This window comes from Euleptes europaea, chromosome 7 (assembly GCF_029931775.1).
Source record: "Euleptes europaea isolate rEulEur1 chromosome 7, rEulEur1.hap1, whole genome shotgun sequence".
NCBI classification, from domain to species: domain Eukaryota; kingdom Metazoa; phylum Chordata; class Lepidosauria; order Squamata; family Sphaerodactylidae; genus Euleptes; species Euleptes europaea.
The window spans coordinates 101,192,301-101,217,722 of record NC_079318.1 but is presented as its reverse complement, the minus strand read 5'-3'; the positions used below and the strand labels follow the sequence as shown (position 1 = coordinate 101,217,722).

Sequence of the window (25,422 nt, the reverse complement as noted above, 5' to 3'; positions counted from 1 at the left end):
CAGCAGGGCTTTTCTGATGTTCTTGTGTTCTTATGATGCATGCCTATTCTCTCCAGGATCAGAGGAGCATGCCAAATATATTAGGTGCTGTGAAACACAGGCAGGATAAATGCTGCTGCAGTCGTCTTGGTTGGAGGCTTCCCAGAGGAACCTGGCCGCTGTGTGAATGGACTGCTGGACTTGGTGGGCCTGGGTCTGATCCAGCAGGGCCTTTCTTATGTTCTTCTCCACAAAGAGGCTTACATCGTTCTCCTCTCCTCTATTTTATCCTCACAACAACACCGTGATGTAGGTTAAGCTGAGACGGTGTGACTGGCCAAAGGTCATCCAGCAAGTGTCCATGGCACAAGTGTGGATTCGAACCAGGGTCTCCCAGATCCTAGTCCAGCAGTCTAACCACTACACCACATGTCCCTGCTTGACTCTCAGGGGCCAGATTGCCCTCTCACCTTGGACGCTGCCACATGCTGCCCTCCACTAAGAAGGAATTCATCCTCATGGCTTGCCAGCAGGTGGGCTGGCCTTTCTACCCACAAAGTCCACACAGGCCTGCAGCTCAACCCCACCTCTTGAACCTCTTGATGGGGAGGGGTCTGGAGATCCAAGTCCTGTGAGGAAAGGTGGAAGGAGCTGGGTATGTTTAGCCTGGAGAGGAGAAGACTGAGAGGGGATATGCGAACCATCTTCAAGTACCTGAAGGGCTCTCATATAAAGGAGGGTGCAAAGATGTTTTCTGTTGCCCCAGAAGATCGGACCAGAACCAACAGGTGGAAATGAAATCAAAAGAGTTTGTCTAGACATTAGGAAGAATTTTCTAACAGTTAGAGCGGTTCCTCAGTGGAACAGGCTTCCTCGGGAGGTGGTGGGCGCTCCTTCCCTGGAGGTTTCTAAGCAGAGGCTAGATGGCCATCTGTCAGCAATGCTGATTCTGTGACCTTAGGCAGATGATGAGAGGGAGGGCACCTTGGCCATCTTCTGGACATGGAGTAAGGGTCACTGGGGGTGTGGGGGAGAGTAGGTTGGAATTTCCTGTATTTTGCAGGGGGTTGGACTAGATGACCCTGGTGGTCCCTTCCAACTCTATGATTCTCTGATTCTATGAACCGCACTGCCTTGCAAGCTGTGCTCTCCCCCACCCTGCCAGTCGGTCTCCTTTCCAAACAGAGCCCTTGCCTGACCCTTCTTGGCTCGTCGGACAAGAGAGCTGCCTGTCAGGGAGGCTCAACTTGAATCTCCCCCCCCCCCAGAATTAACCCAAGGGAAGGGGGTGGGGAAGTCCTGTTCTGCACCCAGCCAGCATGCCACAACCCTTCCCGAGAACCCATTGTTCTCCTCCATATCTTAGCAGGCTGGACTTCTCTGGCAGAACCACTTTGCGTCTAAATGGAAAATAATCTCATGCCTGCTCACCTTTCCACCTAGCCAGAGAACAAAGAGTCATTCACTCAGTGGGCGAGAGGCAGCAAATTAAAATCCAAATGGGGAAGGAGAGAGCGAGAGAGCGCGCATGCACAAGTGTAAGGTCAGGAGCTAAGCAAAACTTCTTTCTCCAGAAACAGTTTCAGGGAGTAGCTGTGTTGGTTTGCAGAAGAGCCGGTTTCGAGTCTAGTAGAACCGTTAGAGACCAACAAGGACAGGAGCTTTCGAGAGTCTGAGAGTATCTGACAAAAAGGGAGCTTTGAGTCCTAGAAGTTCATACCCTCAGCATCTTGGTGGTCTCCTGTGCTCCTGGACCCGAATTTAGCTGTCCTCCAAAAGCAGAACACACAGAGAGGGGAGGCAGGAGAAGGCTAAGTTGGTTCCCAGTTCATTCCCAGTTCCCAATGCACATTTCCTAGTTCCTGAATGTTATTGAGGGCAATTTAAAAGCTCTGCACCCCAAAATAAGGATTGGACCACCACATATCCTGGTGGCAGAGGTGGGAAGGTTTAGCATTGTGAGCTTGGTCACTGGAGCTCAGCCAAGCTTTCCAGGTGGCTCAGGAAAGTGAGTCAGGCCACACAGCTTAGGGGAGGTGATCGCCCTCTCCCTTACCCCCCCTCCAGTGTCACTGGTCAGCCTGAACTGGGATCGGAGGGGGGCTCTCCACTCCCATGCGGAGGCAGGCCATGGCAAACCACCTCCCAACATTTCTTGCCTTGACAACCCTACAGGGTTGCCATAAGTCAACTGTGACTTGACGGCACTCTCCTCCTCCCCACGTCAAGAGAGCAGAGAGGGAACCCTGCCTGAAGGCCATCTCTGGGGAAGTCCCTTCCAGCCTCCTGAAGGACCTTCTGATTGTGTGAATACATGAATCTGCTTTCTACTGAATCAGGCCCTTGGTCCATCCTGGTCAGTATTGTCAGACTGGCAGCGGCTCTCCAGGGTCTTAGGCAGAGGTCTTCCACATCTCCTACTACCTGCACCTTTCAACCAGAGATGTTCATGGGTATTCAGTCTGGGACCTTCTGCATGCCGAGCAGAAGCTCTTCCACGGAGCCCCAGCGTGCACCCATCGTCCTCTCGTCTCCTTAAAAGACCTCTCTGCCCCATTACACTTTACGCAAATATGAACAATATTTCTTCTGCATAATTAATCTTGCACCTGCTAATTCAAGAGTCACAAAGGGTTCCCCAGTGGCCTCTGGGAATTCCGTTCACCCATGCCCACCTGGTTCCTGTGATTTCACCAGATGCTTCCCATGCTCGTAATTGCCACAAGGACTAGCAACTTTCTTACAAAAGAAAAGGAAATGGAGACACTGTACTGCATGTTCCGCCCTGCCACATGCATTGCCACATGAGGATTTCTTTCCAGGGGTCAGTCCTCAGGGCCAGCCAGAGAACACAAGCAAGATCTGCGGTTGCTTGGACAGAAATATTGGTAGGTTTGGAGGGGACAGGTGCCCACACCTGAGAACGGGCACGGGCGCCTGAGGGTGCCTTCCGTTTGGGGAGGGGAAGGCTCTCAGGGCAGTCCTATGTGTTGGAGCCCCTTCCCTCACCCCACGGCAGGCATGATCCGCCAGAGGCCATGCGGAGGAGGAGAAAGGAGTGTGTCTGGTGCTGTTCTAGCGCTGGAACAGCCAGATTAGGGCTGTGTTTTGTTCAATAATTGAAGGGAAGTTTGGGGGCAATTATTTATTTAGAGGAAAACAGCGTGTTAACAAGGATGGGCGCCTAATCCTTCGCGACGGCATGTCTGCCGTATTAGCACCTCCGTCCAAGAGCCGAGCCCGCGAGGCAAACAAACACACGTGACGAATCAGTGGCAGGCTCCAAAGATGGGAGCGCGCGGCTCCAGGAATTAGCATGTCAAAACCGACTGGAGATGGCACTGCTGCAAAACTGCGCCGGCCCTCGGGGCGTGCTGCTTCGCTGCAAAAACCTCCAGACACAAAAACACAGGGCATGCTTTGGCAGGGATGGGCCTGGCTGGCAGCACCCAGCGATGGCAGCCGTCAAGGGACTCCGTCTTCACATCCTTGACTCTACGGTACATCCGTGAGGTGGCTGAAGGAGAGAGAAACGGAGCAGAGGAGAAGGAATGGCAGGCTCCCGCTTCCCGGCACCCCCTCCCACAACCCCCTCCGGCCCGTGTGGCTCAGCAGGCCCAGAGCTGAACTAGTTCCACTCCGGCGTGGCAATGCCGGTTCCCTCCAGCAGGGGGAGTGAGCAGGTAGTGCGCACCCGTACAGGTAGAGCACACCGAAGGCCTCCCGCTTGTCGGAACCACGCTGCGGTGGCCCCGAATTCCTTCTCAGTGGCACCCTGAGGAGAGGGCCAAGAGGGTCCCTAGGAGGGAGCGTCGGCTGCAAACGGGGGTCCTTCTCTCCTGCCTTTGGGCCCCCCAGAACCCCCAGGCTGGCTTCGGAAGGGTGGCTGAACGGTTGCAGAACAAGGTATCCAGGTGGTGGCATGCAGCAATCCCCGCCACCAACTGCAGCCCTTTTGACTCAGACAGGGGGTGGCGCCTGCTTTGTAGTACGTCCCTTTGCCACCTGAGGCCCCCTCCTCCTGCCAAGGGCCCCTCGGATCGCACCACATCCCTGGCACGGTGGTGCTGAAAAGCCCAGCAAGACCTGGGTTGTGTTCCAAGCTCCAGCAAGGGCTTGCTTAGCCCTCCTCCTCCTCCTCGGGAAACAGGCCTGGGGGGCCTTGGGAGAGGCTCCCGTGTGAGGCTGGGAGAGCCGGCGAGGGTGCTTTTTGGCATCTCTGCTTCCGCAGCAGCATGGGCCAGATTCAAAGAGTGTCCCAGCAGCGCTTACCATGAGCCGAGGATGCGTGGCTGCCTCCAAATGGCTTCTGGAGGAGGCTCAGAAACATTCAACTCTGTAGAAATATCATTGTGATCATTCTGATGATTGTCGCAGCAGGAGTCCGTGATGCCTCCTATACCCGGCGAGGGGGAGAGAAATGAGCCTGTGATGCTCACTGGTGGGAGGGGGTGCCAGGGGAGAGCAGGGCTGGCCCTGGGGCACAGCAGCTGCTTGGCACGCAGAAGGTCACAGGGTCAGTCCCTGGCATCTCCAGGGCCAGGCAGTGGGTGATGGGAAGGCCTTTCGATAGAGATCCTGGAGGAAACGGCTGTTTTGGCATTATACCCTGCTGAGGTCCCTCCCCTCCCCAAACCCCACCCTCCTCAAGCGCCACCCCCCAAATCTCCATGGATTTCCCAACCCATAGATGGCAAGCCTTGCTTCCACTGCATACATAACAAACCTCTCTCTCACATTCAGCTTCAGACAGCTGGTAGCGTACCCAACTGACCAGAACAATATAGCCTGGCTTGTCCTTCTGGCATTAACAGCCCTTTGGTGGGCAGAAATTCACACCGGGCACAGAGGCAAAGATGCTCATGTCTAAATGTCTCTATGCCTCAATACTGCTGGTGCCACTGGCGCAGGGGCCAGTCAGAAAAGTTGGCCACCGTGGTCAGCGGCCGGGCCAAGGCTTTTGTTTACAGGCACAAAGGAGGGACTGGACGAGAGCACAAGGGACCGAGGCTTGCCGCAGCGCAGGAGCAGAACCCCCGGCCCCAACGTATCGGATCAGGGAGACGATGACGAAAGGAAAGCCCCAACGTCCTCGGCCTTCAGGCAGCCTGAGGCCTGAGAGCCGGTCTTTGGCACACCTGCTGACCCACAAGTGATAGAACGCCTGTCTTCTCAGCGAAGGGAGCCCTGGATCAAGTTCAGGTTTAGCCTGAAGAGGAGAAGACTGAGAAGGGATATGAGAACCATCTTCAAGTACTTGAAGGGTTGTCACATAGAGGAGGGTGCCGAGTTGTTTTCTGTTGCCCCAGAAGGCCGGACCAGAACCAAAGGGTTGAAATTAAATAAAAAGAGTTTCCGTCTAGACATTAGGAGGAACTTTCTGACAGTGAGAGCGGTTCCTCAGTGGAATAGGTTTCCTCGGGAGGTGGTGAGCTCTCCTTCCCTGGAGGTTTTTAAGCAGAGGCTAGATGGCCATCTGTCAGCAATGCTGATTCTATGACCTTAGGCAGATGATGAGAGGGAGGGCATCTTGGCCATCTTCTGGGCATGGAGAAGGGGTCACTGGGGGTGTGGAGGCAGTGGTGAGTTTCCTGCATTGTGCAGGGGGTTGGACTAGATGACCCTGGTGGTCCCTTCCAACTCTATAATTCTAGGTTGTGTCCAAGCGGCAAGCATCCTCCAGGCTGCTCTTGACCCTGGTGCACACGCCTTGGCGAGGGAGCTCCCCTATGGGACTCCTATGTGCAACTTCTCCCCTCAGCAAAACCTCTGGGAACAAACCCCCACGGAAGCCACCTTTGGGAGACACGTTTCTGCTGACCGCACTCACCTCTTTCCTTCTAAAACAGAGACCGAGAGGACCAAGCATCACGCCGCATCTGCCACACGATCTCCATGGGGACTGGCAGCAGATGCCAGCTGCAAACTCCACATGGGAAGACAATTTAGAAGCGCTATAAGGGCCCGATTCTGGCTGGAACTCATGGGGCCTGGGCCCCATGATGAAAGGCTGAGGGACATGAGAATGCTCAGTCCGCAGAAGAGGATGTTGAGAGGGGACATGATTGCTCCCTTGAAGTATTTGAAGGGCTGTCCCTTAGAGGAGGGCAGGGAGCTGTTCCTGTTGGCAGCAGAGGATAGGACTCACAAGAATGGGTTTAAATTGGGGGCGGAAAGGTATATTAGGGATATTAGGGATTTTTTTTTTTTTACATAGAGAATTGTTCAGTGGTGGAATTAGCTTCCTAGGGAGGTGGTAAGCCTCCCCCTCACCGGTAGTCTTTAAGCAGAGGCTGGACAAATACTTGTCAGGGATGCTCCAGGCTGATCCTGCATTGAGCAGGGGGCTGGACTAGATGGCCTCTATGGCCCCTTCCAACTCTGTGATTCTATTTGCCCAGCCAAGGGCTGTGGGTGCATATGCCCCTCCCCCCAGACTGGTTTGAGGCTCTTCCCCCAGCCGGACCGCTTGAGCCAGAGGAGTAGAACCAGCCCTTTGGCCTACCGGCAGAGTTTCCCCGGGGTGGGGTGGCAGCTGGGGGCAAGCCAGAGCCACTCAGCTAATGGTTGTGGCCACATTGGCAAGAACCCCAGAGAGGCTTGGCTCTGCTGACTCTTGGGCTGTGCCACTGTCCAGGGCACCCCTGCCATGTGCCCCGTGCATTCTGGCTCTCCCACATCATCTCAGGCAATGAACGGCTGTGTCAGGCTGATGTCCCTGAGGGGGAAATGCCAGGGATAGAGCCAGGGCCTTCTTCTGCAAGCGAGGAATGGGCAGTCACTGTGCTGCAGGGCAAGGGCCCCCCTGGACACCTTGGTGCGGTCTTTCTCGATGCCCGCCCAAGTCTTCCCTGACTCCGCTGTCACTCCTGTGTCTTCTGCTGAGAAAGGACGGGGGTTCAGATATTGATGCTCTGTTCCTGCCAGCCCCTTTGCAAGGCCCAGAGCCAGGGAGCATGGCCCCGGCCGCTCACCCACCCACCCTGCAGTCAGGCTGGAGACAAGCAAGCAAGGGGGAGCTGCCCTCCCCCAGTCCTCCAAAGGTGCCCACAGCAAGCGCCAGGTGCAGCCCCGGAGGACATGAGCACTCCTTCAGCTCCACTGACGGCCTTCGGGGACTGCCTTCCTTCGCCGCTTCCCTGGCAGCTGGGGCTCTAGGCCTTCTCTTCGGCAAGGGCTCCCTAGGGACAGAGGAGGGCAGGCCCTGAACGGCTGTGGTCCCGAGAGGGTGAGCGGCCGGCTTTCAGAAGGTGTTCTCTGCTGGCTGAGGAGGGTGAAGGCCTCGCCCGTCTTCATCTCCCACCAACGCTGGTCACATCAAGGCCACCCACGGGAACGGTCCATCGCACGGAGGAAGGGCACACGGGCAGAGAAGCTTCTAGCCCAGAGAATCTGAATCTGGCCTGGCTGAGCCCTGTTGAAGCCCAAAGATCAGCATTTGCCCGTGAGGCGCCCGTTTGGACGTGCAAATCCCCACTGGTGCGCCAGTCGCCATGCAGCAAACTAGCTTGTGGCCATTGGTGGGGCTTGCCGAGCTCCAGCAGAAGCAGCATCTGCCTCTCTCCAAAGCCGCTGCCGCCTGCGAACAAATTAGCTCTGCCTCGCCAGTTCCCGGGTTCAACCGAGGCAGCGCCTTCTGTTCAAACAATGCTTGCTGGTCCCTGGGCAAAGGGCAGAGGCAAGAACCCGGAAGCAGAGCAGGCCTGTGCTGGGAGAACGGCTGCAGCAGTCCAGACGGCCGGCCCTTCCTTTGGCCCCCGGGGAAGCCTCCTCGGCAGACGGGCTGCGGGTTCTTCCAGTGAGAGCCAGCGTGGCAGAGCAGTTGGAGTGTTGGACTAGGAGCTGGGAGACCCATGTTCGAATCCCCGCTCTGCCGTGGAAGCTAGCTGGGTGACCTTGGGCCAGACGCACACTCTCAGCCTCACCTACCTCACAGGGCTGTTGAGAGGACAAACCAGGAGACAACAATGATGTCAGCTGGTTTGGGATCAATGATGTTTGGGAACAATGTCAGCTGGTTTTGGAACAATGATGTCAGCTGGTTTGGGATCCCTTTGGGGAGAATGGCGAGAGACAGAAGGGCACTGCTCCTTTCTGAATCATACCCTGGGGGGGGGATGACCCTCCACTTATTTTCCCCTTGGGGATCCCGGCTAAAAGAGAGCAGCTTGAGAGAAGGTGAAACCCCATTTCTCCTTGCTTGGTAGTCAGCTGGGTAGCTAGAGAATTGGGTCCCCTCTGTGGTCAGCTGCAGTCCCAAATTCTAGGAATTGGCAGATCTCCCTTTGTGGGGGCAAAGCGGGAGACATGGTAGGGATTCCTGGTGCCACCACCCCAAGGACAAGCGCCCTTGATGTCTGAGTAGGAAAATGGCCTCAGTCCAGTGTCACTCCAGGACTGTGGCTTCCCCCCATGGGAGGGGCTTGATTTGGCACCGTTGAGCTGGGCCTTCCTAGACATGACCTCCCACCCTGCTGCCAGACAGGGGTGATTGTGCTGATTGTACCTTACAGGGTTGTTGTGAGGGTGACAGTGCACAAAAGCACATGAACACATGAAGCTGCCTCCTACTGAATTAGACCCCCCTTGGTCCATCAAAGTCAGTATTGTCTACTCAGACCGGCAGCGGCTCTCCAGGGTCTCAGGTAGAGGTCTTTCACATCACCTACCTGCCTAATCCTTTTAACTGGAGATGCTGAGGATTGAACCTGGGACCTTCTCCATGCCAAGCAGATGCTCTACCACTGAGCTAAGGCCCCTCTCCATGGCTCTCCAGGGTCTCAGGCAGGGGGTCTTTCACACCACCTACCTGCCTAGTCCCTTTCACTGGGGATGCCGGGGATTGAACCTGGGATCTTCTGCATGCCAAGCAGAGGCTCTACCACTGAGCCACAGCCCCTCCTTGTTGCATGGGCCATATTTATTCTCTGCAGCTGAAATCTGAAAGAGCCTCCTGAGACCTGAAACACCTTGTTGGGGGTCCTGCCTCTTCCGGTTGGTGCCTTCAGCCCTAAGCCTTCATTTCGCTGTGAAGGTCTGCAGCCTGCCTGTCCCCCTGGCCCAGGAGGTTCTGGGTACGGATGGGGCATGACTTTGCCGCACCATCAGCAATCCCATCGGGGCAGCCCCCTGGGGTCTCCACAGCCCCCCCCCCGTCTTGGCGGGCGGCGATGCCGTCCCTTGGTCACCAGAGGGCAGCAGCGAGCCGTCGGAGCCTGGCGGGGCCCGGCCGAGAGTCGCGGGGAAGGTCAAAGTTGGCGGCGGGGCATCCCGCGGGCTTGGGGGGTGCGCCCCCTCCCCTCCCCGCGCTCGGGGCCGGGGCGCGTTGCCCCAGAGCCTGCCGCCGGCGGCGCCTGGGGCGAAGGGGTCGCGAGGGGAGGGCCGGCTCCCTTTCCCCGTCGGAGAGGCTTCGGAGCGGGCGGCCCTCGGAGGTTGTCCGGGGCGTGGGGGGGGGGAGAGGAGCAGGGCGCTCGGGGCGGGCTCCCGCAGTCCGGCCGAGGCGGGAAGCGTGGCCCCGGGAAGTGGAGGCTGGCTGGCTGCCGGGGCGCGGAGGACCACAAGGGCCGGGGGGCGCGCCGGCTCGGCCCGTCGGGGCTTGTCCCGAGGGGATCCCCGGGGCCGGTCCGCCCCCCTGCAGGAGGCCGGCCTGGGCTCCCGTGCCCGCAACCCCGCCCGGCCGCGGGAGGCCCGCAGTTGAGGCGCAGCCCCCCCCCGCCCCGCGGCGGCTCCCTCCCTCCCTCCCTCCCGGCTCCTTCGGCTCGAGAAGCCCAGGAGGACGGAGGGGGGGGGGTCCGGCATGCTTTGCAAAGAATGGATCATAAGTGCATGAGGACCCCCCACCCCGCGCGCCCCCGCCCATCGCGGGATGCACCGCCAACGGGCCTGCGCGCCGCCGTCTAACTGGCGCCCGCCCAGCGCGGCGGCTGACCCGAGCGGGGTTCAAGTCCCCGTTCGACGGGCAGGTGGCTTGGAGCCCCGGTCCCGGGGCGGAGGCTGCCCGGAGCTCCCCGGGCCGGCAGGGGGTCCCGGGAGAGCCTCGCAGGCGGACCCGCGGCTCGCGTGGCCCGGCGTCGTGGGGACGGGCCGGCCGGCCAGCGCCCCTTCCCCTGGGACGGAGCCGGGGGCGGCCGAGGAGCGGCGGGGCGCCAGGGGGCGAAGCGGAGCCCCGGCCGCCCGGCCACGCTGCCCCGGAGGAGCCGGTCCAACTTTCCCGGGCTCGGCCTCGCCCGCAGAGACGCCCCCGGCCCCGCCCGCCCGCCCGCCGCGGGGTCCTCCCTCGCTCCCTCCCCCCTCCGTCCCTCCCTCCCCCCGCCCTCCCCTCCCTCCCCGGCTGGCTCGGCGCTCCAGCGCAGCCGGGTGTTTGGGGCTGTGCGCGAGAGGCGGCGGCGGCGGCGGCGGCGGGTGGGTGCCGGCCGGGCGGGCGGGCGGCGCGGGCGCCGGGAGCGATGCTGGTCCTGGCCGCGCTGTGGGTCTTCTCGGGAGCCGGCGCGGCCTTCGCCCAGGGTGAGTAGGGCACGCGCCGCCACGCGCCTCGACGGTCCGCGCGCCGAGGGCCCGGCCGAGCGGGGGCAGGGGCGGTCCCGCTTCGGCGCCCGGGGGGGTGGGCTCTTTGCCCCGGAATGGCCGGGGGGGCGGGTTCCTGCGGGAGGGTCTGAGCCGGCCCGCCGAGGCGCCCCTCTTGCTCTCCCCCCTCCGAATCCAAACTGGGGTTTGTGCAGAGTTGGCGGGGGGGAGGGACGTAAGTACTGGCGGGGGTGGAAATGTCCGGGGGGGGGACGACGGGACGTGGCTTCCTTCGCCCTCCGTGGCTCCAGAATCCGGGGGAAAGTTCGCCTTCGGCTGCCGCTGGGCGGCCCGGCTCGGGGGTGGGCTCGGGGGCGCGAATTCCTCCGGCAGCCCAACACGTGGGGCGCCGAGGGGGCAGGAAGCCCCCCTGGCGGTCGGAGGGGGGGGCGCTGGCGGTGTTGTGGCTGGGGACGCCGCCGCGGGGCGGGGGAGGCGGGGCCGTCGGGCACCCGCCACGGGCCTCTCGCGCTCCCTTCCCAGCTGCGGCCGGCGGGGGGGGGTCCAGCCCAAATCGGAGGGGGAGGGCGGCAGAGGGGCCGAGGGCGTGCGTGGGAAAGAAAGTCCGGTGGCGGGTCGCGGGGGGGGGGAGCGCGAGAAGGGCTCGGTTTCAGTCGAGGGTCTTTTTTTCAAGGGCGGGGGCGAGGGCGTCCGGGAAGGGGGGTCTTCTGACGGGCAGCCGTCAGGCCCTGAGGAGCACATCGGGGTCTCAACCCGAGGACGGGCAAGTCCGAGGAAGCCACGTCCCAGCCGGAGGGCGCTGCCCCCCCCCGGGTCCTCCCCCGCTCCCCCCCGCTTTCCTCCCGGGACCCGCGCGCACGGGCAGGTTTGCAGGTAGCGCAGCCCTTGAGGCGGGGGGGGGGTTTGGGAGGCAGGGCTCCCGCGCCCCCGGCCCCTCCCCGCTGGGGACGGGCGGTTGCAGCCGTGAGGTCTAGAAACTTGGGCGGTGGGGAGGAGGGGGCTCCGGGGCGAGGCCTGGCCCTGCCCGACGGGGCGGGGGAGGGGCGCCGGGCCCTTCCGCTTGCCGGTCGGTCCCGGAACACCCCAGGGCGCCCCCCGCAGCTGCCCCACAGCGGCATCTTTCCAAGGCGGGGCCGCAGGGAGGCCGCCCTGTACGTGCCCGGCCAGCTAGAGAGAGAGAGCCTCCTTGGTTAGAGGCAGTACATCTGGGGCACGGCTGGGCCGGTCAGGTAAAAGTCAGGCCCGACGCGGGGCGAGGGGGGGGCGGGACCGGCTCGGAAGGGGAAAGGAAGCCCCGCCTGTGAGAGCAACCCCCCCCCCGCGCCCCTCCTGCGTTTCTGTCGGAGACGGTGCCCGTTTCTTATGCAGAACCCTCCTTTGAAGAAGGGGGGGGCGATATCAAATTACGGGGGGGGAGGTGGAGGAGGCTGGCGGGGGCTCCTCATTGGCTCGGGAGCGTACAATAGAATTGGGGGGTTAAGCCCCGCCCCTCCTCAGCTGCCACATTCCTTTTAATTATAGGGGGAGGGGCTGCTTGTGGAGCCAGCCAGGAGCTGAGCCAGAGGGGGGGGGAGGGCCTGCTCTGGCCCCCCTTTAGGAGATCTTGATGGCGGGGCCCCGAGGGGGGAGGGGGCTGAGCCTGGGCCTGCTTGGCCATCCCCTTCTTCCATCCTCCTTGCAGGGAATGTGGCAAGAAACTGACCCCTCCCCCCAGTCCGGCCCCTGGATTCTGGTGGGCCGGGCCGTCCAGTCACCTGAAGGGGCTCCGTTGGGACCAACCTGGAGGGGGCACCCTTTGCCGAGAAAGAGGAGAAGGGCCCTTCCAAGGCAGGCTCTTCCCCCCCCCCACCCCAGATCCATCTCTGGACTTCTGCCCCAGAGTGTGCTCATGGGATGCGGGGGCATAGCAGTGGCTTCTCTGCCCCCCCCCCATGCTGTCAGGGAAAGATGGGGGCCGAACCTGCCTGTGTGAGGAAGGAGGAGAGTTGTTGGCTGCCCAAGTTGGGGGGGGGGGATTGGATGGGGTGCGGCTGGTTGCAGCTGAGACGGGAGAGGGGGGGGTTGCGCGCAGGCATGCTGAATGAGTTTCATCACTCTTCATTTTTCGCTAAATAATTTTCTGTATTTTATCTAAATGAAAGCCATTCTTCTTCCCTCTCCCCCCTCCTCCCCGCTTCACTCGCCCTGCAGGGCTCCTTCCACAATTGCGTGTCACAAATTGAAATATTCATTCATTTTCTGAGCCTTTCTCTCTCCGTGGATTATTTTTCATCTTCTCTTTTCCAGGAGAAGAGTGGGGGAAATTTAAAACAGAAAAGATGAAAGCTAATTGCCAGGGGAGGGGAGAGGAAGGGAAGCCGTGGGGCAGGAGTCTCTTATGGATTGGGATCTGGGGGGAGGCAGGGGAGCTGTACCCGGCCCTAGGCTCACTCGGAGTGCAGCCCAGCATGGCACGGGGGGGGGTGCCCCTGAAGGCTGCCCAGCTGAGTCAGGCCGGGGTGGGCCCACCTCACCCACATTTCATCTCCCTTCACAGACGCTGGGGACTTTGGCCTCCCCCCTGGACAATGCTACCTCTGATTGCTGATAGGTTCTTGGCAGGCCCTGCTCCCCGGAATATCTCTAGTCTCCTTTTAAGCCCGTCCACGCCAGGGGCAGTGAGTTCCACCAGCAGCCCTTGTGTGGAGAAGTACTTTTAAAAGATTGCCCTGAATCGGTGCCCCTGAAGTCTGTTGTCTGGGGAGAGGGAGAGAAAGGTCTCCAGATCCCCTCCCCAATCTTGTCTTAGCAAGAACCCAGTCGCGCCCCTGTGCCCTCAGCTGCTGGGCACACAGGCCAAAGCTGTCCTGACTCGCAGGCAATGCTTTCTGAGCTGCCGTTCCCAGCAGAGGAGCAGGGCGGTGGCCGTGGTGGGCTGGGCTCTGAGGACCCTGGTGGCTTCTGCTCTCTGCTGGCATGATGTGGCCAGCCCTGGGAGACAGGCTTGCCACGGGCCAGCTGGCCTGGTGAAATGGCAGGGAGCCAAAGGGCCCTGGGGAACCAATGGTGTGCGGTTCCAGGTAGTGAGCAGGTGAAGAGCCTTCTGGGGTCCAGACCATCTTCTGGCACAGTGACCAGTCAGATGCTTTTGAGCAGCCCCACCAGCAGGGCTTGAGCCCCCCCTCCAAAAATGGCCCTTGCCAGTTCCGCTGCCTGCCTAAAATGAGACCCTCCATGTTTCATCTTGAAGTCCTGTGAAGCAGATCTTGTGGCTGGCGGTGAGATGCAGAAGTTGGGAGGTGGGACAGAATTTCCTCTGTTCTGGCTCTGGTGCCAACCTGTGGTTTGCCTGGTTGCCCCTCCCCAGATTTGTAGGGGCCGGGTGGGCATGGTTCAGTGAGCAGGACATGGGGAGGGGCTGTGGCTGAGTAGAAGAGCCTCTGCTTGGCATGCAGAAGTTCGCAGGTTCTATCCCGGCATCTCCAGTTAAAGCGATCAAGTAATAGGTGATGGGAAAGACCTCTGCCTGAGACCCTGGAGAGCTGCTGCCAGTCAGAGTAGACAATACTGACCTCGATGCAGCTCCATTTGTTCATTTGAGTGCCTTTCTGTGGTCCCATTGTGATGGCTGTCCTCGCTTATTTCATGGCTGAGCCTTGGCACCAGCTTCAGGGTCTAGAATCATGTGCTGGCTTGAATTACCCCTGGATCTTCAACAAACAATGTACAATGTTAATGTGGAACTTACTGCCACAAAGCGTGGTGGTGGGTGCGTTGTACAAATTCATGGTGGAGGAGTGATTTTTCAATGGGTGTGAGCCCTGGTCACTGCATGTAACCTCCATGATCCGAGGAAGCCTACCTGTGTATACCAAGGGCTGCTGTGTTGGTCTCCTTCTTGTGGGGAGGATCCAGCCTGCCTGTGCTGGAAACGGGATGTAAACTGCAGGTATCCACCAACGGCCAGTCCCACAAGGCAGTTCTCATGTTCTCCATGTGGCCAAAGGGGACTGACTCAAGCAGGCTTCAGGGGCTGGGGTACAGTGGTAGAGCAGAAGGTCCCAGATTCAATCCCTGGAGAGCCGCTGCCGGTCTGAGTAGACAATACTGACTATGATGGAGCAAGGGTCTGATTCAGTAGAAGGCAGCTTCATTCATGTGTGTTCAGCTCAGAGGGGCCGTGACTCAGGGGTAGAGCCTCTACTTGGCATGCAGAAGGTCCCAGGTTCAATCCCCGGCATCTCCAGTTAAAGGGACTGGGCAGGTAGGTGATGTGAAAGACCCCAGCCTGAGACCCTGGAGAGCCACTGCCGGTCTGAGCAGACAATACTGACTTTGATGGACTGAGGGTCTGATTCAGTAGAAGGCAGATTTATGTGTTCATGTGTGTTCAGCTCTTGGGGAGGGGCCGTGACTCAGGGGTAGAGCCTCTGCTTGGCATGCAGAAGGTCCCAGGTTCAATCCCCGGCATCTCCAGTTAAAGGGACTAGGCAGGTAGGTGACCTCTGCCTGAGACCCTGGAGAGCCGCTGCCAGTGTGAGCAGACACTGCTGACCCTGATGCATCAGGGGTCTGAGTCAGATGAACGCTTCATGTGTGCGTTCATTTGTAGCAACAGGCCTGAGAGTTCCCAGCAGTTGGAATTGGGGAGCAGAGGAGCGGTCTCTGTGCAGTGATAGACAGCCCCCCCTACTTCCGTCCACCCTCGAGTAAAGCTGGGTCCGTTTTGCACATCTCAGCAGGGCTTCTGTCGGGCAGCCCCTGCAAGGGCCCATTTAGAGCCAGGGGGAAAGGGGAAGCAAGAGTCCCATGATTTATCTTCTGGGGCTCAACCTGAGAGCTTCTCTTTGAGGCCCCCTGCGATGTTGACCCCTGAGCAGCTGCCGAGTGCCATCCCCTCCCACCAAGGGCTGGAGGATCCCCCCGCTGGAGTTTCGCCCCCCTCTGCCTCTCCCCATCTCCCTGCTGGACCTGCCTCTGCTCCGCCGCTTCTACCCATCAAGCCTGCTCTAGCCAAGAGATGCTCTTGTGCCTGGTCCTGGTTGCCGCCCGCATGGAGCAGCTTGGTGCTGCACTTCTACCCTTGCAAGAGCCCGCTTTCTGTGGGCTTGGTGTGCCCAGGGGGTGTGTTGCTTGGCCACCCCCATTCACCCCCACCCCCACTCACCCCACTCACCACGTTGGCCTCCTTCCCTGTGTCCGGGTGTGCTCTCACTGCTGACGCCACACAGGGGCCTCTAGCGAGTGGTCAAGCCCCTTCCTTCTATAATTGTTTTTTGAATGCTAGCTTCTTGTCCTGGCTGCGGCTGAGGGGGCGCCTGGGCTCAGGAAGAAGAAGCTCACAGTTCCTGCCTCCCTGAAGAGCAGGGCTTGACCTGGGCCAGGATGCCCCCTGCCAGGGGGTCGGGGGGGGGGCGTGATGGCCAGAGGGTCTCTCACACTGTGTGCCGAGGTTCTCTTCACGCTGTGCGCCCAGGGTTTCTTTGTGCTACCTCCTCCATAATTGTTGGAAGAGCCAAAAGGATTCATGGAGGCAAAGGCAGACTTTGGTAGGGAGGGGGGCTTTTTGAGCTGACCCCCCGCAGGTAATGGGGAGGTGGGTCTATCTGGGGAAGATGAATGCACTCTTTTGTGGAGGGTGAAGAGTCTGGCCGGTGTCACCCTGGAGAACAAGTTCTTTGAGCTCTTATTTCCTTTTGGGGCACCTCTGGTGGGGGGGGTCTGGCAGTGCCACTCGCCACCTGCTCTGGCTGGTCCTGTGCCCCACAGTCGCCCCCCCTCCCACAAAGTGGTCTTCCCTGCTGGGCCTTCTGATTAATGCTCTTGTGAGCACAGCCTCCTGGAAAGAGCAAGCGGCAGGCGTCCCGGGCGTGATCTCCAAGTATTCCAGAGCTAGCCCCCCCCCCCCGCTCTTAGTGAAAGGATGACACCGAGAGGGTCAGCGGGGTGGGGGCTTTTGTTGCGGGAGAAAGGCAGAGTAAAAACAGTTCAATAAAAGTCGTATTGGGGAGGGGCTTCGGCATTGGATCAGCAGGCGCCGTGCCCACCCTTGAATTTCGAGGCAGGATTGGGCATGATTTCAAGAAGGGGGTTTGATGTCTAGGCTGGCAGACTCTGTGCCAGAGGAACTCGGGTTCTTCAACCCCCCCCAACCCAAACAAAACTTCAGCCTGCAGAACTAGTGCCAAGTGAAACAGATGTAGCTGATATCTGTTAGTCTGCGTAATTCAGTCTGCCTTTCCTCCTTGCAGAGAGGGACAAAGAGGCCACAGGTACCCCCCCCCCCAGTGCTGAAAGGCCTGCTCCGCCCCAGTCCCTTCTGAGCATCTTTGCAGAGCCACAAGGGTGTTGGAAGTGGAATGCTTGTGTGCGCAAACGTGGTTAGCCAAACACAGGACCAGCAGTTATAATTCCCTGATGCTAGACCCACCTTTGTGGAGGAACCACCTGGCTTCCAGCATCTAGCAGGCCTCTGAGACCCTCAAGTGCTGGAGGGGTGTTTCAGCCTCGGATGTTGCAAAGCTGTCCTGCCAGAGAAGGTCCCTCGAAGTAGGAACCTCTGCATCTGTCAGTTCCAGTGCCGAGAGGCAACTTCAGAGGGAGACCCTCGGCCTCTCTGCCCTGTTGTTAGATGTCCAGAGGAACTGGTTGGCTGCTGTGTGAGACGGGATGCTGGACTAGATGGACCCTCACTGGTCTGATCCAGCAGGGCTCTTCTGAGGTTCTTATGAAGGCCTTGCCCTCTCTGCCTTGTTGCTGGACCTGCTGGGGAACCAGTCGGCCCCTGTGTGAGGCAGGATGCTGGACTAGATGGACCCTCACTGGCCTGATCCAGCAGGGCTCTTCCGAGGTTCTTCTGCCGGTCTGCTTGGCTCCACCTGAGAGTCAGGCAGACTTTTGAGTAAGCCCTGAGAGGGCGGTAAGCAGGCGAGGGGCAGCTGGCAGCCGGAGCTTCAGCCTCTGCCGTCGTGTTCCCTCAGGGCGCTGCTTTCTGAATTGGGGCCTGTGACTCATCTGGCCTGCTGTCTTAGGACACAGCTGGCCCATCCTGCCCGGCGTGAAAAGAAGACGAGGGGCTGCGGGATCCGAGGCCTGGCTCCAGAAACTGGCGGCCCCGATGCTTTTCTCTTTGTCTGAGGTGTGATGAGGGATGGAACTCGGTGCATGCCCAGAGGAGTGCTATGATCACTTTGTATGTAGGGCTGCAAGGGATGGTCCTGGGCTCACATCCAGTCCACAAAAGCTGGCCTTAGAAACCGGAAGCCATTGAACGGGTGACTGACTGATGGGTGGATAAAAATCAATGGTTTTTATTTTAATTTTTTATTTAAATCAGATTTTTAAAATTTAAATTGGATTTTTTTTAAGAAACGAGGGAAAATCTATCTAAAGATAGTTTTCTGTTTAAGGTGTGTTATAATTTAAAGTATTTATCTTGAAATAAGGATTAGTTTAAATTATGTAGCATGAGTCTGTATATTGATGCAATGTTTAAATTTTTTTTGGTAAATGACTTCCATTAATCCTTTCACAATGTCATGCTCTCACAGAGGTTTTTGTAAGATTATTTCGGGCAGTTTTTCTGTCTAGAAGATATTATCACAGATGCTTGGTTTTGCAGTTCTGAAAACTGTGAATTTGTGTCTGCAGAGATAACGTGCCCCTTCTTCACAGCAAAAATGTTATAAAATAAACATATAGAGTTGAGAAAAAGACCTTAATCCCATTGTTCCCTTGCAAATCCATGTACACAGAATCAACCCTTTACCTCTTAAGTGCTAAATTTCAAGCAGTTCAATGAATGGAAGATGCTTTGGAGTGGAATAGATCTGCACAAGGAGCTAAGTGTGAAGAGGGAGGGGCAAGCAGTAAAAATGAAAGTGAACCCTTTTGAGCAGAATTAGGAAGAATTTTTTAACAGTTCGAGCAGTTCCTCAGTGGAACAGGCTTCCTCGGGAGGTGGTGGGCTCTCCTTCCCTGGAGGTTTTGAAGCAGAGGCTAGATGGCCATCTGTCAGCAATGCTGATTCTATTACCTTAGGCAGATCATGAGAGGGAGGACACCTTGGCCATCTTCTGGGCATGGAGTAGGGGTCACTGGGGGGGGGAAAGGTAGTTGTGAATGTCCTGCATTGTGCAGGGGGTTGGACTAGATGACCCTGGTGGTCCCTTCCAACTCTATGATTCTATGAGAATACCCTATAAGTATTGAGAACTTTGTGTGTATATAGCCTGAGGTTTATCATATTATTCTATCCCTGGAGGAGAAAACCTAGAATGGCAGCAGGCTGTAAAAGAGACCCCGTTTGTGAGTATTTTAATGCTCTTCTGCCCATGGGTAAGGCAGGCATGCGTACAAAATATAAACTCTGCAACAAAGATCCCAGATGAAACTGGAGATAATTCACCTCGCAATAGTTTCATAATTATCTATATAATCAGTAACTTTTTTCATATAACAAATCCGTAATTTTTTTTCATATAACTGAAAACTAATCTGAAAAGTTATCATTCTAAAAAAGGAAACCTTCTTCTGGTTGTAACTATTAAAATTATACCAGGAAGAATGAGTCTTTATGTAATTTTTTTTTAAAAATCTACTCTTACAGACTAGTGATTTAAATCAATTTGATTTAAATCAAATCCACCCTGACTGACGGGGTGAGAGCCGCTTTGCAGGATCATCTGCATATTGTAAATATTAAGATTATACCAGGAAGAAGGAGTCTTTATGTAAAAAAACACTTAAATCTAGTCTTACTGACTAGTGATTTAAATCAATTTGATTTAAGTCAAATCCACCCTGAATGACGGGGTGAGAGCCGGTTTGCAGGGTCATCTGAGTATTTGTTATACAAGCAAGCATCTCTGTCTTTTTGCTTTCCAACAGCCCTGTGAGGTAGACCACTGTGGAGGAGGTGAGCAGAGGCTGAGGAAGGAGGTTGGCCAAGGGCCGTGTAAAGCGCCTGCAGCAGAGAGGAGAGCTGACTCCCGGTTCTCATGATGCTGGGGGCCCCAATCCCTCTCACTGGGCTTGTCAAAGTCTAGGGTTGCCAGGTCCCTCTTTGCTACCGGTGGGAGGTTTTGGGGCAAAGCCTGAGAAGGACAGGGTTTGGGGAGGGGAGGGACTTCAATGCCATAGAGTCCAATGGCCAAAGCGGCCATTTTCTCCAGGTGAACTGATTTCTGTTGTAATAGCAGGAGATCTCCAGCTAGTACCTGGAGGTTGGCAACCCTATCAAAGTTCCACCTTTTAGCCAGGCTGAATGGAGGAACTGCTGGGCCCCTCTTCCAGGGTCAGGATGCAGACCCAGAGCTGAGAGGGGCTGCCAAAGAGGCTGGGGGGGGGCATGGTGGTTGCATGGGGGGGGTGACTTAGTGGGAGGCACGCTGGGTGTCCTTTGTGTGCCCTGCAGGTTTGAAGGGGGTGGGGGAGAGCCAGGTGCTGGATCTGGGCCTGCCCATCGGTGGTTTCACAAGCCAGGGCTAAACTGAGGCTGGCCAGAAAGACCACGGGGCCTCCTTGGGTGAGCAGAACATGGGGAAGATCTAAGAAACTGTTGCAAAAGGGTTAAAGGGTTGGACGTGGCCCTGGGTTCAAATCCCCGTGCTACTCACTGGGTGACTTTGGGCTCTCTCACTCCCTCTCCTACTTCACAGAGATGGGGGTGGTGGAGGAGAAAAACTGGAGGAAAGGAGAACAACATATGATTCTCTTGAGCTCCTTGGAAGAATCCAAATGTGTCAGATGAGACTTGGTTGGAAAAGTCCTGCTGAGTGCCATGAGGAATATTTTTTTGGGGGTGTGTGTTTCTGTTGCAGATTTCCAGGTGAAGCCTTAGACCCCCCCTCTCCCCCCCAGTTCAGAATTCCAAATGAGAGTCGAGTGCATGAACCAAGCCATGGTAAGCCTTAGTGTTCCTTGGCACTTTCTAGCAAGAGAGAAGAGGGTCTGCCTAACATTGCTGGGTGGCTACTCTCCTCCCGGCGCAATCTGCATGCAAATGGAGCGTTCTTAGCCGTCTGCGCATCCGTGGTCCCTTTCCTGCTTGCTGATCCCAGGGGCTGCTCCCTGCTCCCGGGACATGAACAGTCCTGCCTCTTAGGAATGTCTTATTCAGGCTGCTCTTGCCTGGGCTTGGCAGGCGGCTGTCCTCCTTCAGGAGGAGAGGTCGGCTCTCCTCTGCCGTTTCCTGGCGGCCTGATGATCCTGGGGTTCCTCAGCAGCACCCCGAGAGGATTTTTCAGGGGGCGGCTCACGCAGTGCCACAGTCTTCCGGCACGAAGGCCCCACATATGTCCCGGAGGCTGCTTTCTGGCCCCCATGTGTGAGCCTCCTCCCCCCGCTCAGCATTGCCCCCTCTGGCTGGCAGCAGCTCCCCAGGGTTTCAGGCAGAGAAAGGTCTTTTCCAGCGTTTTAAACTGGAGGTGCCTGGGGTGGTTCCTGGGATCTTCAGCATGCAAAGCTGGGACTCAGCCGCTGTGTCACCAGAAAGGGGGGTGCGTTCGTGCCATGGGAAGCAGCTTAATCTCCCCATCTTTGGGGGAAGGGAAGGATGCCCCACCTTGTGAGAGCCAGCATGGTGTAGTGGCTAAGAGCGACAGACTCTAATCTGGAGAACCAGGTTTGATTCTCAACTACTCCACATGAGGCCAGCTGGGTGGCCTTGGGCTAGTCACAGTTCTCTCTGAACTCTCTCAACCCCACCTACCTCACAAGGTGTCTGTTGTGGGGAGACGAAGGGGAGGAGATTGTAACCCTGTTTAATTCTCCTTAAAAGATAGAGAAAATTGGCATATAAAAACCAACCCTCCCCATTGGGGAGGGGCCGTGGCTCAGTGGTAGAGCCTCTGCTTGGCATGCAGAAGGTCCCAGGTTCAATCCCCAGTGGCATCTTCAGTTAAAGGGACTGGGTAAGTAGGTGATGTGAAAGACCTCCTCTGCCTGAGACCCTGGAGAGCCGCTACCGGCCTGAGTAGACAACACTGACTTTGATAGACCAAGAGGGGTCTGAAACAGCATAAGGCAGCTTCACGTGTTCATATAAAAACCAACCCTTGTTCAACCGAAATTTCTCATCAGATTTTGGCTGCTAAGCAGGGTCAGTACTTGGAAGGGAGACCTCCAAGGCAGACTTCTCCCGTCCCTTGGAAGCCCCTTGCTGGGCTCACCATCAGTCGGTTTGTGACTTGACAGCAGAAGAAGAAGAGTTAGTTTTTATATGCCGACTTTCTCTACCACTTAAGGGAGACTCAAACCGGCTTACAATCGCCTTCCCTTCCCCTCCCCACAACAGACACCCTGTGAGGTAGGTGGGGCTGAGAGAGCGTGACTTGCTCAAGGCCCCCCAGCTGGCTTCGTGTGTAGGAGTGGGGAAACCAACCCAGTTCACCAGATTGGCCTCCACCGCTCATGTGGAGGAGTGGGGAATCAAACCCGGTTCTCCATATCAGAGTCCGCCGCTCCAAACCACCGCTCTTAACCACTACACCATGCTGACAATGTGTGCAACAAATGGAAGCTGAGTTCCAAGGGGCGTGGGCGTGGTGTGTGACATTTTTGGAACTGTGGGCCGAAAACCACCATTCCCCCCCCCCATTTCAACGTGCTTAACCTGAAATTATGCCCAGCACCAACTTTCAGCCAGAACAGGCAAATACAAAGGTGATGGAGATCTGGGGGCTACCATGATGCCTGTGGTCATCTTGGGTGATTATGTAGGGTTACCAACCTTTAGGTGCTAGATGGAGACCTGCTATTACAACTGATCTCCAGCTGACAGAGTTCACCTGGAGAAAATGGCCGCTTTGGCAATTGGACCCTACGGCAATGAAGTCCCTCCCGTCCCCAAACCCCGCCCTCCTCAGGCTCTGCCCCAAAAACCTCCTGCCGATGGCAAAGAGAGACCTGGCAACCCGAGTGATGTGGGATGTAATCTTGGAAGGCAGAGATATCTCTTAGCCTTCAGGGGTGGCGCAGAATCTGGGTGCAGGACATAGGCAGCAGGGAGTTGAAGCGGCAGCAGGAAGGACGACCACGCAGCTGGCACGGGTGCCCTCTCCTTGCGCCCCGGTCCAACTCTGCCCTGCTTTGGGGAAGCAAAGACCTGCGGGTCTCCTTCCTTCGCGGTCCTTTGTGTCTCCTTCCCTCCTGGTCTGATTGCCCCTAAGATGCCACTCTGCTTCCTCACCCCCACCCCAAGACACACACTCACACCCTTGGTTTTCCTTTGGCAATGGTTACCGGGGGATTATCGCTAACTCTTCACGAAGATCCCCCTAATTGCTTGGCTTACCTCCGGTGCTATCATCAAGGCAGCCGGCGCTCCCGCTCTCCCCTCCTCTCCTTTTTATTATCTCTTAATTAATCACTCTGGCTTTCACACTTAGCAGATAATTGGTGTCTCGGGGGTCCAGCCGCACATTCCCGCAACCTCTTGCTCGGCGTTGCCAGCCGGCAAGGGGGGGGGGAAGGGATGGCGGAGGGGGCGCGACTTCCCCTTTGGCTGGGCAGGCAAGGTAGAGAGGCCTGGCTGCCACCCTCACGTCGGCGTGGTGGGGGCTCTCCTCTGGTGTGTGTGTGTGTGGGGGGGCAACAGGGCTCCTGAGCCTTCCTCGAAGCCCAGATCCAGCCGACCTGCTTCAAGCAGCCTCTAGACTCCCCCACGACCAGGTCCAGCATCCGACTCCAAGCCGGTGTTTCCTAGGATTCCTTTGAGAGCCTTGGCAGGAGCCTTTGTAGGGGGCTGGGCAATCTCCTGGGCCGATTCCTGGCCTTTTCCAAAGTGTGGAAATTTCCCATCTGTTGGGATAGCTGAATGTGTTGTGGTCAACTTGGGAGTTGGCTGGGAGACCTGTTATCTGAAGTGAGAAAATAGCAGCCTGTCCCTGAATGGATCTGAAGAGATCATCATAGAATCATAGTATCATAGAGTTGGAAGGGACCACCAGGGTCATCTAGTCCAACCCCCTGCACAATGCAAGAAATTCACAACTACCTTCCCCCCTCCACACGCACACCCTACTCCATGCCCAGAAGATGGCCAAGATGCCCTCCCTCTCATGATCTGCCTAAGGTCATAGAATCAGCATTGCTGACAGATGGCCATCTAACCTTAAAAACCTCCAGGGAAGGAACACTTACCACCTCCTGAGAAAGCCTGTTCCACTGAGGAACCGCTCTTAACTGTTAGGAAATTCTTTCTAATGTCTACATGGAAACACTTTTGATTTAATTTCAACCCGTTGGTTCTGGTCCGACCTTCTGGGGCAACAGAAAACATCTTTGCACCCTCCTTTATATGAGAGCCCTTCAAATACTTGAAGATGGTTATCATGTCCCCTCTCAGTCTTCTCCTCTTCAGGCTAAATGTACCCAGCTCCTTCAACCTTTCCTCATAGGACTTGGTCTCCAGACCCCTCACCGTCTTTGTTGCCCACCTCTGGACATCTTTGGCCTGTGGAGATTCAATACCTAGAATTCCACTTTGGGGGTGTTTCCTCTCCACAGACCACCGTCGGGCTAAGGCAGCTGCTTTTGACATGCTGGCCACGGTGCCCCCCTCCACGGTCCGGCCTCTCCTGCCTCCGGCTGGGTGGGCTGGTGTGGATCCTGAGCCAGGGTTTGCTCCTCTGGCCTGACCCCTCCCAGCTTTTGGAAGCGCTTCGCGTCTTGGGCCCGCTGGGAGCATCTGTGTGTGCTCTTCACGGTCATTCCCAAAGAAGCCAGGGTGGGCGCAGCAGAATGGCCGCTCTGAGCTTTCTGAGAGGGGGGTGGTCTCTGAACCACGCATGGCTTGGCATTCTGGCGAGCTTCCCTGGGGGCTGTCCTTGTGGTGCCGTTTAACACCGCCACTTAATTGGGTGGGGCGGCAGGTTAAAATGAGTTGCAGGAAGAGCGTGTGGGATTCCCCCCATAGGCCTATAAAGGTTGAGTACTGCGAAGGAAACTGAGGGTCTCCAGCCAAAAACGCTCTTTGTGCCCCTCAGACTAGTTCCCAGAGATCTTTGGCAGGAAGCCATGATAATTATGTTGGCATCAATCCTTCTCCAGAGCCTCTGTGCCCTTCCTTGTGCTGTTAAGATGTGTTGCTTGGTGGGCATCACAAGCTAGAGGTGTTTGGGGGAGGCGATTCCAAGACCCCTGCCTTCCTCTTCACTCATGCGTGGGCCCTGAAGGAAACCGTGGGGCCGTGCGCTTGGCTTGTGCCTGTTTATCCCACCTGTCTAAGGAACGATGGAAGATCCCCAGCTCCGCTATCTACTACTGCTTTGGTCTCCTTCCATGCTGAGGGCGCTTGTGAGGGTGATTCCAGCCAGTGGGGGGGGTCAAGTATCTCCTGGTACACCCCCCCTGAGAGCTTTGCACTCAGGAAGTAACAATTTACTGGTGGTCCCCGGCCTGAGGAGTGTGCGGCTGTCCTTGACAAGGGCTTTTTCAGCCCTAGCTCCAGCCTGGTGGATCGGTCTTCCAAGTAACATCAGGGCCCTGTGGGACCTAAAACAGTCCTGCAGGGCCTGCAAAACTGATCCACCAGGCCTACACCTGAGGGCAGCCGCAAGTCTTTTCCACTTTCATCATTCTCTGGCCTCTCCATCCTCCCCGAACCTGGTCTGGGGGTCCACTGCTTACCAGGCCTGTCTAGTGGCTGCGACTGGAATGAAATGCCATCTTGCTTTAATGAGAAGGAGAAGAAGAGTTGGTTTTTATATGCTGACTTTCTCTACCATTTAAGAGAGAATCAAACTGGCTTACAATCTCCTTCTCTTCCCCTTCCCACAACAGACACCTGGTGAGGTAGATGGGGCTGAAAGAGCTTTAAGAGACCTGTGACTAGCCCAAGGTCACCCAGCTGGTTTCATGTGGAGGAGTGGAGAAACCAACCCGGTTCTCCAGATCAGAGTCTGCCACTCATGTGGAGGAGTAGGGAAACCAACCCTG

General features: G+C 57.2%; 1 protein-coding gene across 1 annotated transcript in view; it reads left to right on the top strand.

The window, feature by feature from the left end:
• The first annotated feature begins 10,408 nt into the window (after positions 1-10,408).
• The window catches only part of KIRREL1 (kirre like nephrin family adhesion molecule 1), a 78,931-nt gene continuing 63,917 nt past the window's right edge, over positions 10,409-25,422 (top strand). Inside the window, exon 1 of the mRNA XM_056852595.1 lies at positions 10,409-10,482. Coding sequence (XP_056708573.1) covers positions 10,425-10,482 — 58 coding nt within the window. The 5' untranslated portion in view covers positions 10,409-10,424. The remainder of the gene's footprint in view (positions 10,483-25,422) is intronic.